General features: G+C 47.4%; 2 protein-coding genes across 48 annotated transcripts in view; both read left to right on the forward strand.

The window, feature by feature from the left end:
• The window catches only part of clasp2 (cytoplasmic linker associated protein 2), a 223911-nt gene that overhangs the window by 154278 nt on the left and 56934 nt on the right, over window positions 1-12699 (forward strand). For 20 of the 47 annotated variants that reach the window (XM_062958261.1, XM_062958283.1, XM_062958265.1 and 17 more), the window contains 3 exons: window positions 1290-1307; window positions 5013-5114; window positions 5248-5274. In XM_062958261.1, the coding sequence (XP_062814331.1) occupies window positions 1290-1307; window positions 5013-5114; window positions 5248-5274 (147 nt within the window). The remainder of the gene's footprint in view (window positions 1-1289; window positions 1308-5012; window positions 5115-5247; window positions 5275-12699) is intronic. The other 27 variants (XM_062958266.1, XM_062958273.1, XM_062958269.1 and 24 more) reach the window with 3 other exon arrangements.
• LOC134292654 (serine/arginine repetitive matrix protein 1-like) lies at window positions 6679-7567 on the forward strand. The gene has a single exon (XM_062958314.1). It carries the CDS (start codon window positions 6816-6818, stop codon window positions 7431-7433), a length of 618 nt encoding a protein of 205 aa, XP_062814384.1. The 5' UTR covers window positions 6679-6815; the 3' UTR covers window positions 7434-7567.

A 12699-nucleotide genomic window follows, 5' to 3' on the forward strand; every position in this document is an offset into this window, starting at 1 on the left:
AATGTTGCTAAAATGTTGTGAAATGTTTTGGGAAGAAAAGAAAATTTCCTGCGGACAATTCTTCAAGTGAGTCCCAAGCTGTAAATGAGCAGACCTCCCCTTCAAGAGGAGTTAACAGAAGGGGTTGGTTGAGCTTGAAGTGGTGTTCCTGGAAGGGGATGGCTGAGCAAGCAAGTGAGTGTGTGTGAGAGTATGGATGGACGAGTGAGCCAGCAGTTGGGTGAGCGAGTGAGAGAGTGAATAAGTTAAATGGTGGGCTGATGGGTGAGCAAGCAGATAGACGAGCAAGTAACTGGAAGGGAATCTTTACAGTAGGAAGGTGATCTCAATCATGGGTGCAACTATTATGCGAGGAATTGTAAAATACTGAAAACAGAACCCTGAAAAGGGATGAGACTGTTACGCAATGGCGACTATTATGTGATGAAATACGATGTGTGTGTGTGTGTGCGCGTGTATGTATGTATATATGTGTGTGTGTGTGAGATAAAAACGTTTTCAATTGAAAATGTTCAGTATTTCTATTGATTAAAGATGATTGTACACTTTGTATTAAGAATGATATCTTTTCAAACTAATTAAAAATGTTTTAAACTGCGACAACGTTATGCATTATTTTCATAAATACAATAATGGTGCGGATTTTGTCAGTGTTTTTCACCATGTTTATTATTCCAAATTCTATAAAAACCCTTCTACAACAGACGTGGAAAAAATATATTCCAATATTGGTCCCACTGCCGTTATTTCCAAGAGCATTCCATCAACCATGATTAAAATAATTTAAGACTACAAAAACCCTAGTTATATTTATGTGGATAATATAATCACACTTGTTTTTTTCTTTATATGTAGGCATTGACATATAAAGTAGAATTTCTGGTTCATCTATTTTCATAGCTTTATTCAGATTTAGTATCTAAGCTATAATTTGCAAATAATGAATAACTAATTTCAAAGATAGCTTTGGATTTTGATGTGTGTGTGAATCTGTCTGATTGGTATTATTTCTTACATTATTCCAGATTTGTTCTACAGCTTTAGCATAACATGGTTTTATGTAATAATAGCCAGAAGATACATGCAACACTGCTTTTTTCATCTAGCGGGAACAATGATAGCTTTTGATTCTACAGGGGAATTCCACTGAAAAATACAGTGAACTAAAATTCATTGTTGCACAATACACTTTCTTTTGCGTATGCACTAAGAAGCCACACAATTCATTTGTCGATTATAATGCAAATCATTTGTTTGGAATATCATTGTTTTAATATTTTCCCATTTAGGAACAGCTTCTGAAGATGGTAAGAGAATATATCTTCTGCTAAAGAGCACATGCTTCCACCTTAATATTTCCATCCTCATAAGCAGCAGCCTTGTACCGAGTACAGTAGTCCATTATGCGACTGTCAGGGTTAATTTATTAGTTGGCTTACTTAATAATATTTTGTTGCTATAATCATTATTTGCAAAACCTTGTGTTATTGTTTCAAAGTAACCATTGGCAATAAAAATGTCTGGATTCTTTTATTTGAAAAATGCATTTTTGTTTTATTATAGTTTTGATTTTTGCCTTGTCCTTGTTAAAGATGTTCAGTGACAATGTCAATACGCTTGACAGACATAGTCATGCTTTTGGGAAACGGGTGCTACTATTTCTTGTGCATTTGAAACTTTCTGTTGGTGTTAAAGTACTGCTGTATTTAATTAGAGTTGGACATTTGTCCATTCGTTAATGGGTCAAGTCTTGTCAAATAATGGTCAGGTATTTTTAAAACAATTAATGCCATGATGACGGAATACATGATCATTAGCCTTTTTTACAAGAGTGCCCAAAGTCAGTTTTGTACCAACATCTACAGTGGAATTTCCCTCCCCTCTACCCTATTATAACTTTATGTTCTGTCTGACCAATTGCTCCAGAAGACTTTTGGTTTGAGGAAGAGGAAACTTCTGGAGGGCAGCTATCCTCTCCCATTGTCACTGATTCCCATTTTGTCAGGATATTTGCCAATTACATTTACATTTACAGTTTAGTCATTTATTTTACCTTTTTTATACACTGCTCTTCCTTCCAAGGAGTATAGGATTCTTCACATTTGACTGGAGAGTAGGAGTATAAATACTCATTGTGCAGCCCATGCCAACCTGATACTTCCCACTTAACTCTCCCAAGAAAATATGGTAGAGTTATAGCAAATAAGTTATCAGTCCTGCTGCTGGCAGGAATGATGACATGAAGGTTGGGTTGCTGATCTGAAGGTTGCCAGTTCGAATCCAACTCAGGGAGAGCACGGATGAGCTCCCTGTATCAGTTCCAGCTCCATGTGGGGACATGAGAGAAGCCACAAGGATGGTAAAAACATCAAAACATCCTAGAATCATAGAATAGTAGAGTTGGAAGAGACCACATGGGCCATCTAGTCCAACCCCCTGCTAAGAAGCAGGAAATCGCATTCAAAGCACCCCCGACAGATGGCCATCCAGCCTCTGCTTAAAAGCCTCCAAGGAAGGAGCGTCCACCACAGCCCCGGGGAGAGAGTTCCACTGTCGAACAGCTCTCACAGTGAGGAAGTTCTTCCTGATGTTCAAGTGGAATCTCCTTTCCTGTAGTTTGAAGCCATTGTTCCGTGTCCTAGTCTGCAGGGCAGCAGAAAACAAGCTTGCTCCCTCTTCCCTTCACGTATTTGTACATGGCTATCATGTCTCCTCTCAGCCTTCTCTTCTGCAGGCTAAACATGCCCAGCTCTTTAAGCCGCTCCTCATAGGGCTTGTTCTCCAGACCCTTAATCATTTTAGTCGCCCTCCTCTGGACGCTTTCCAGCTTGTCAACATCTCCCTTCAACTGTGGTGCCCAAAATTGGACACAGTATTCCAGGTGTGGTCTGACCAAGGCAGAATAGAGGGGGAGCATAACTTCCCTGGATCTAGACGCTATTCCCCTATTGATGCAGGAGCAACGCCCTTGCAGGTGGCCAATTCTCTCACACCAGAAGTGACTTGCAGTTTCTCAAGTTGCTCCTGACACACACAAAAAGCAAATAAGCAATGAAAAAACATTTGTACTGCTAGCTTTACCAGTAACTGCTGCATGGATGGAGGGAATAATGTCATTCCTTCTGCTCTTGTTAACAAATGATAACAAAATGAAATAGAAATAATCTTCTATGCACATAGTGTCATTCTTGTACAGTGTTTGGCCATTTCAGAGAACAGGCGAAACATTTGACTGTGTGAGATAATTTACCATTTTGGATTATTGACGGGTGTGACAACTCTTTATGCAGTACTAATTAGGAAACTTGTTAATTCAAAGCAACCAGAACAATCGGTTGGCTTTTATTATAACAGAAGCAAAATCCAATTTTCTTGGTTATTTAACTTTATGACAGAATGGTAGCACTTTGTATTCCAGCATTTTTAAGGTCAAAATATTTGTGCATTCACATTCCCTTTTCACCCCATTACAGTGGATGGAGGAAATTCTGTCATTGCATGGGTGTGACTGTATGGGCTCCATCAAGCCCAACCTCTTTGTGCATAATGGAATTTTACAATGATGATACTGCTAATCAACTGAGTGAATAACTGCTTTAATGCTGGCTCTCGTTTTATAGACTCAGCAGACTTTATCTTCTACTTGGGTGACTAAAACTTTCTATAGGAAAAGTCTTGAGCACTGTCTAATGTGCCTTTTCAATCTGCATTGGTATATTTGATTTGCATCTGTGTTTTGTTTTAATGCTCAACATTATCACTAGCAAGTCTTAAATTTATATCCTGGAGTAGATGTGTTTTGGGAAGTGTCAAGTAGTATGTTGCTTAATCAGCCTTAAACTTCCTAATAGTCTTAATCCATGCTACTAAGCTTCACTATAGGACCCCAGTGGCAAAGTGCATTAAAGCACTGAGCTGCAGACCGAAAGGTCCCAGGTTCAAACCCCGGGAGCAGCGGGAGTGGCCGCTGTTAGCTCCAGCTCCTGCCAACCTAGCAGTTCAGAAACATGCCAATGTGAGTAGATCAATAGGTACCGCTCCGGCGGGAAGGTAACGGCGCTCCATGCAGTCATGCCGGCCACATGATCTTGGAGGTGTCTACGGACAACGCCGGCTCTTCGGCTTAGAAATGGAGATGAGCACCACACCCCAGAATCAGACATGACTGGACTTAATGTCAGGGGGAAACCTTTACCTTTACCTTAAGCTTCACTATAGTGGATATTTTGTGAATAGTTTTGAAACAGGTTTAATCTTTCTCTTTGTAAGAGAAGAAATACATGCCTTGAGCTTCAATATGCGATAATAGGATTTATCTATTTTGCTTTACATTTTCCTGCTTTTTTCTCATAAAGAAAGTATATTTAGTGAAGTTTGAAACTTATTTCCATGGGTATAATCACATTATAATAGACTTCAGTTCTTTAACTGTTGTTGACAGCTAAACCAGTAGGAGAAGTAAAAACAAATACAAGATTTAAACCAGGAAGAGTGGGGGAAAGTCTGCTGTCTTAATTATGCATTAATTTATTATACCAGAAACCAATTCACTGACAAACTGACTACTCAAAATACACTCCAGGCAGTGCTTTGTAAACTATTTGATGTAGCAAACAGCCATGTTTGTGCCCTCTGGCCTCCATTGTTTGTTATTTTATTGGAAACTCTCCCAAGTACCAGCAGCTGATTTCTTGGGGACTGGTTGGTCCATGAAGCACTTTTGGAAAGTACTGCTACAGGCACACATTCAAGTTACTGAGTAGTCTGGAATATGTTGCACTTTTGCAATCTCTATTTCTGCAATATTATCTATGCTGTCATAAAAACACGTAACAACTTTTCCTACCTAATACTTTCAGTACACTAATCTAAATGAACATTTTAATTTGGAATTTGGAATCAGAAATACTTGATTAGATGAGTGGCAGCCTGATCTGCAGTGTACTTTACCTGCTGTAATGCTCCCCAAAGATTATTTCTCTGATCTATTGATTTCTGTTTTTGCTTTATAGGACGTGTAAGAACCAAGCTTTCAACACCCTCTATTGGTCTGGGAAACTCAAAGACAGATTCCAGAGGCCGCAGTCGAACAAAAGTTGTGTCTCAGTCTCAGCGTATGTAATGCTTATTCTTTTACATGTGAATAATATTAAACCATATGCACAAATACAAATAATTGAGCAAAGGATATGGTCAAAATATAATTTTTAAAAACACTACATACTGAGTTGTTGTTCTGTGCCATAGGTTCATCATCGCCAGACAAAAATGAAGGTATTTTTTTTCAGTGTTTCAGTGTTTCGGTTCAGTAGTCTGCATGCTTTTGGAGTCTTTTATAGTTCGTGTGGTGTTAACTTTAACAAAGTTTAAACATAAGAAGGAAGTTGCTATTTAAAAAACAGAGTTTTAAAATAACTGTAAATGAAGCAACACTTTAGTAATTTGCATTCCAATCAAAACTGAACTACCCTATATTTCCACTAGATAGACTTCAGTATAATATGTCAACAGTAATGATGCAAAGGAATCTTATGTATTTAAGATAGAGAACAAATGGATTTTATTCCAATTCAAACGGTAATTTCCTTTAGCAGGCACATTTTGTCATTTGCCCTTGCAAATATCCCCATAGCATTTGGCTGGATAAACATTTAATGTGGCTGTTTATTGTTTATTTGCAGCCTGATTGCCAAATATTATGCATCTAAAAATTGATGACACTTGCATTTATTTATCACACAACAGCACCACAACATGGCTTTCAACTCAGTAAGATGACACATCACATTATATTGCCTCCCTTTGCTCATTTCTAAAACCTTGGCAGTAATCATTGCAGTGAAAGCCAGGTAGCTGTCATCATTGTGTTTTTCACATCTAAGGAAACTTGTACCATGTGGACTACTGAAAGGAGCTATTTGTAATTTTTGAGGGATATACATTTGTGGGGCATATTTCAACAGCCATTTTCCCCATCATGAAAACTACATGGAAAGTTAACCTAATGGCTGTGCCCTTCAAAAAGCCACATTTTAAACATAGATATGAAAATGCGAATTATTTTCTTCAAACCCCCTTTAATTATTTTCTAAGCTTCTCAAATTGCAGAAGAAGAACCTTGAAAATGGTAAAAAAAAAATCTTGGTGGAGGGCTGAGACTCTATTGTTGTTTGAACAGTGAATATTTTAAGAATTTTTTTTGCATTTTTTGCTTGCTATAAACAGATTCCTAGCATGTACTCTGATAATAAGGCTATAATCAGCATACCTTAAAACTTCTTCATTTCAGCCAGAGAGATTCCTTGCACAGTTGATGAGTTAGTTCATTTTTAAGTATGATTCGCCTAGATGTTGAATGTTTGGGTTCATTTTCTCTTCCATTGTGAAACCTACTTACTCCTCATGGTGTCTGTGGAATGCACACATATTGGTAATTCCTTGCAGTGTGCAGCCTGATCGGAACTTTAAACAGCTGAGTCTAGTTTGGCTACAGCCCCACCCACCTTCCCCTGAAGGTATATAGCCTCAGGTGGGGATGTAGCCCACGTTCCTTTTTTTGCCGCCGCAGCAGCGTTGAGGAACTTAGTTTAGTTTGGCTTCTAACTTAGACATTGTGGCTCAGGCCCAGCTAGCCGTTATGGCTCTTAGATTTAAAAAGTGTTCGGGGTGCGGAGGGAATCTCCCTGATTCAGATGGCCATGAGAAATGCCTCCTTTGTCTGGGAGAGACGCACTCCACGAAGACCTGCGGGGTATGCCGGGCTTTTACACCTCAGGCCCGGAAAAACAGAGAGGCTCGGTTGAAGGCGCTCTTATATGAGCGCGCGCTATTCCCGGCGCAGCCAGAGAAGCGGCTGCTGCCTTCAGCCTCCCAACCCGCCTCCCAGCCATGCCAGCCGCTCACCTCTCCAACGGCTTCCTCCTCCAAGCGGCCGCGCTCTCCATCCCCGCAGCGGCCGCGTTCTCCCCAGGCCTCGGGGGAGGAGCGTGGCCGCAAGAAGAAGAAGAGACGCAGGGACGCTGAGAGCTCAGCGTCAGCGACCATGCGGCCGGCGCCAGAGGGAGGAACATCCGGGTCTTCACAGGCCCCGCCCACCGCGGCGCAGAGGCCGCGTGAGGCCGGCTGGGCCACGCCAGGGACTTCTGGCCTTCAAGCGGGTGCGGCCCCCCTCCCCGAAGCGGAGGCGGGCCCCCGCGATGGAACTCAGGCCGCGGAACCGGGCCCCCGGATCCAGCGGCACTCGGCCGCCGCCGCGGGATCGGAGGCCTGGGGTGAGCAACAGCTATCCCCCTTCCGAAAAGGCCCGGGCGCGGCCCACGTGGCGTGTAGGCCATCGCCTCCGCCTTCCCTTTTCCACTCAAGGAGCCCGTCCCAGGCCGGGCTCCCACAGTCTGTTTCCTCCCCGGGGCGCAGAGCAGGCTCTGGCAGCCTAGTAACATGGCACGGCGACTCCCTGTACCGGGGCTACTCGGGCCGTGAGGATTTTGTGCACCGCTCACCGGGAGGCCGTGCCTATGTTTTCGGGCCTGTCCTCGTTCCGGAGGACCATACTGCCCAGCCGCCAGTCCCATCCCTTCAGGGCGACTCGACGCCGCGGCAGGCCCCCCGTGCCGAGGCAAGCATGGATGCTCAGGCCTTAGACTATATGTCTGCTTCTGGATCCCATACGTCCTACTCTCTAAGGGAGCAGGATGAGGGGGCTCAGGTGGAGACGCCTGTAACGGCGGATGCGGCTTCTCTTGCAGCATTGTTGTCACGACTTACAAAAGCCCTGAAAGTCCCGGTCGCCCCCCCTCAAAAGCCTGTGGAAGATTTTTTGTTCCCTTCTGAGCAGCAACAGCAGGCCCCGCTCCCAGCCACGGTGCTGCCGGCCATTCCGTACATTCTACAACTGACCAAAACTCCGGAGGTGGCGCCCCCATCCGTAGCCCCGGTATCCAGAAGGAATGAGCTGCTTTACAAGGTTGACTTGACATCAGCTCCCTGGATTGCCAAACCGCCGCAGCCCAACACTATTGTGGCGGATATGACCCGGGGAAGAGGGTCTAGGTCTCAAACTTCACCCGCAGACAAGGAGGGAAAGAAGCTGGAGGGTCTTGGTAGGAAGGTTCACGCCGGCGCGGCCTTCGTTACGCGCCTAGCTCATTACGGCGCATATATGTCAGCATACCAAGAATACCTATGGAAACGCATGGGTACCTATGTGGCTTCTCTCCCTCAGGAGCATCAAGCCTATGCTTCAGCGATACATCAGGAAGCCCTGCTACTGTCTAGAGCGCAGAAGGACATGGCTAAACATACGGCAGACACGGCCGGCCGGATGTTTGCCACCTCCACTTCAATCCGACGCCACGCTTGGCTACGGGCATCAACCTTGTCGGAAGAGGGCAGAGCTCTTGCGGAAAATCTTCCCGCGCATGACACCGGTCTTTTTAATCCGGAGACGGACGAGAAGTTGAAGCATAAACAGGAAGTTCGGCAGGCAGCTAACAGATATGGCTACACCACCCAGAGATACCAAGGCCGCGCTAGGTGGCCGCCCTCGAGCACCTACACTCGTAGGCCCTACAATGTCGGCGCCAGGCCCTTTCCGCAGGCGCCGTCGCCTCAAACAGCCCGCCAGCCTCCGCAGTCCCGGCTTCGGCAACAGGGTAGGGGCCGTTTTCAATCCCAGTCTAGACGCCGCGTTTAGCGCCACCCGGCCGCCCTCTCGGGCACCCGCCCCACACGATTATTCATTTTTATTTTCATTAACGTCTTCCTTTGTTAACCTTACGACGCTGGAAAGACGTCAGGCCCTCCCAGGGGTGCACTTTAAGTTTGGGTCGCGCCTGCAAAAGTTTTTCTCGGCGTGGGCCGCCATTACCACGGATAGGTGGGTGTTAGATGTAGTCCGTAATGGCTACTCAATTGATTTCCATACACGGCCCGTTGTAGGCCGCCTTAGGGCCACCCTGCCATCGGAAGTCTTATGGCAGGAGGTGCGCACTTTGTTAGATAAAGGGGCTGTAGTCCCCTTGCACCCAAGTTCCTTTTCAAGGGCATTTTTTTCTAAGTACTTTTTAGTTTCAAAGAAGGGCGGAGGTCAGCGCCCTATTTTGGATTTAAGAGCCCTCAACACTTATATCTGGGCACCCACCTTTCGGATGGTCACGCTTGCAACCATTCTCCCTCTCCTCCCGGAGGGGGCGTGGTTCGCGACGATTGACCTCCGGGACGCTTATTTTCACATCGCGATAGCTTCGCGACATCATCGTTTTTTATCGTTTATGATTGGCAATAAAGCATTTTCTTTTCGCGTCCTCCCCTTTGGGATCTCCACGGCTCCCCGGGTATTTACAAAAGTGATGGCGGCGGTGGCGGCACACCTGAGGACCCAGGCGGTCACGGTGTTCCCGTACATCGATGACTGGCTGCTGGTCGCGGGGTCCCGCCACCGCCTCCTACGCGATATTAGTTTCACTCTTTCACTCCTCCAGAGCCTGGGGCTGGTTGTGAATCACACAAAATCCAACCTCCAGCCGTCACAGAGAACCAAATTCATCGGGGCTCTCCTCGACTCGACCTCCCGGAGGGCATACTTACCAGAGGAGCGCTTTCTCGCGCTTCGCTCATCACTGTTGCGGATAAGGCACCAGCCCTCGGTGCGGGCAGACCACATCCAGTCCGCGCTCGGCTATATGGCATCAACAACGGCGGTCACCCCGTTGGCCCGCCTTCGGATGCGGCCCCTCCAGTCGTGGTTCCTTCGAAGCTTCAAGCCGCTGCGAGACGAACCCTCCACTCTGCTCGCTCCACCTCCGCACGTCCGCCACTCCCTGCTTTGGTGGCTGTCCAGGACAAACGCCTGCAAGGGCATGCCCTTCCGTGTTCGGGACCCATCCCGTACCATCACGACAGACGCCTCCCCCCTCGGGTGGGGCGCCCATACCGGACGCCTCGCCGTGCGTGGCCAGTGGACACCAGCCGAGCGCACACGACACATCAATCTCCTAGAACTCCTTGCTCTATACAAGGCCCTACAGGCCTTTCAGGATGTCCTGCGGGGGCATGCAGTACAAGTTTGTACAGACAACACCACGGTGGTCTGGTATATAAACAAACAGGGGGGCACGAGGTCCCGTGCCCTACTGGCCCTCACCATGACAATCTGGGATTGGTGCGTGGGGAACGCCATCCTGCTGTCGGCAGTACACCTGCCAGGGCACTCCAACACCTTGGCCGACCACCTCAGCAGAACCCCGTCCAGTGGCCACGAGTGGTCTCTACACCGCGACGAGGTAGCGGCGGTGTTTCGCCGCTGGGGCCGCCCAACCATAGACTTGTTCGCATCCCAGCACAATGCCAAGTGCGACCTGTTCTGCGCCTGGGGGGCGAAGCCGGAGGGCACACGGTGCCTCGGGGACGCGTTTCTTTTCCGTTGGACAGGCCCTCTCCTATACGTGTTTCCGCCCACTCCGCTCCTGTCCAGGGTTGTTTCCAAGCTGTATCACGACAGGGCGGACGCCATCGTGATAGCACCCTGGTGGCCTCGCCAGCCCTGGTTTCCCCTCTTGGCAGCCATGACAGACGGATGTCATCACGACCTTCCCCGTCGACCAGATCTCCTGACGAGCGAAGACGGCACAATTCGCCACCCGGACATCCACTGGCTTCATCTGGTGGCATGGAGAGTACGCCCCAGCCGTTCTCCAAAGCCGTGCTGGACATATTGGCAGCAGCGCACAGACCGTCCACCCAGCGGTCATACGCCTATAAGTGGGGGGAAGTTTGCAGAATTCGTAAAACAGCGGGGGGCTGACCCGCTAGCCGCGCCAATACCCCTCTTGTTGGACTTCCTCGCCTCCTTGGCGCAGAGGGGCATGGCGCTCTCTTCTGTCAAATGCTACCTAGCAGCGATCTCCGCCTATCGGAAGCGCCGTGGCCTCACATCTTGCTTCCAGGACCCCATGGTTCAGATTTTCCTGCAGGGCTATAAAAACACCTATCCACCTTCCGCCCTCCCGCCGCCCGCTTGGCAACTACGGCTGGTACTCTCGGCGCTCACGAAGCCCCCGTTCGAACCTCTCGCCACAGTTGACCTTGCCCACCTGTCATGGAAGACAGCCTTCCTAGTGGCTATTACGACGGCGAGACGCGCCAGTGAACTCTGCGCCCTGCGCGTCGACGACCCCTACATGAGGTTCCATAAGGACAAAGTGGTGATGAGGACTGACATTGCCTTCCTCCCCAAGGTCGTTACCCTATTCCATTCGGCACAGGACATCGTGCTCCCGGCCTTTTTCCAGGAACCTGCTACTCCATTAGAGCAGGCCCTCCATCTGCTAGATGTCCGCAGAGCATTAGCATTCTATGTCGAGCGAACAAAGGAATTCAGGAAGTCTCCCCGCCTCTTCTTAAAGTATAGGGCGGACGCCAGGGGGACCCCAGTGTCTCCACAACGGCTGTCGGCGTGGGTGATCGCCACGATTAAGCTCGCCTATCAGTTGGCAGGACAGGAGCCGCCTTCGGGGCTGAGGGGCCACTCCACGCGGGCCGTTGCGGCCTCCACAGCCTTTGGCCGCGGTGTACCCTTGGAGGAAATCTGCAGGGCAGCGACCTGGTCGACACCTCTTACCTTCGTGTCACATTACAAGGTGGATCTGCTGTCCAAGCGCCAGGCGTCCTTCGGGAGAGCGGTGCTGTTTTCAGCAGTGGCATGACGCCCTCCATCCTCGGTAAGTGGCTTGCTAATCTACCAATATGTGTGCATTCCACAGACACCATGAGGAGTAAAGTATGGTTGCTTACCTGTAACCGTGTTTCTCCGAATGGTGATCTGTGGAATCCACACATCCCCACCCATCCTCCCCGCTCACATCATGCCTCTCTCAACTGCCGCTACGGCGGTAGGGAACGTGGGCTACATCCCCACCTGAGGCTATATACCTTCAGGGGAAGGTGGGTGGGGCTGTAGCCAAACTAGACTCAGCTGTTTAAAGTTCCGATCAGGCTGCACACGTGCAAGGAATTACCAATATGTGTGGATTCCACAGATCACCATTCGGAGAAACACGGTTACAGGTAAGCAACCATACTTTCTTTACAATATAAATCATGTCTTCTACCAACCTAAGCATTTACAACACTTTATTTGAAGATCATTTTATCTAAAAGATATAATAATTAGACAGAACAAAAAATATAACAAAAATTCAGCAATGTTGTACTAAAGCAGAGAACATAATGATTAGGTGGGTACTTTTTGGTTTTGCATTGGAAGAGGCATATCTTGAGAATTCTGGTTTATTTCAGTGGCAACCAAATTTTGGTTGCAGTCTAGACCTCACTATGTTTCAGAGCTTCTATTTCTGTAGGCAGTTGCTGAATTTTTGTTTTGTTTTGTTTTTTTCCGTATCAGGAGCAACTTGATAAACTGCAAGTCGCTTCTGGTGTGAGATAATTGGCCGTCTGCAAGGACGTTGCCCAGGGGACACCTGGATATTTGATGTTTTATCATCTTGTTGGAGGCTTCTCTCATGTCCCCAGCTGAACTTTGGTGACAATGTAGGTGGCATCCCCATCCAGCTACTCCATTTTAAGAATATGTTTAATATGTGAACACATGTGCCAGTCTTGTGAAAGGTGGGAAGATTTAAGGGGGCAGAGAAACAATTCAATAGACCCCTCCCCGCTGAACATTTTTTCATGTGATAAAAT

This window comes from Anolis carolinensis, chromosome 6 (assembly GCF_035594765.1).
Source record: "Anolis carolinensis isolate JA03-04 chromosome 6, rAnoCar3.1.pri, whole genome shotgun sequence".
NCBI classification, from domain to species: domain Eukaryota; kingdom Metazoa; phylum Chordata; class Lepidosauria; order Squamata; family Dactyloidae; genus Anolis; species Anolis carolinensis.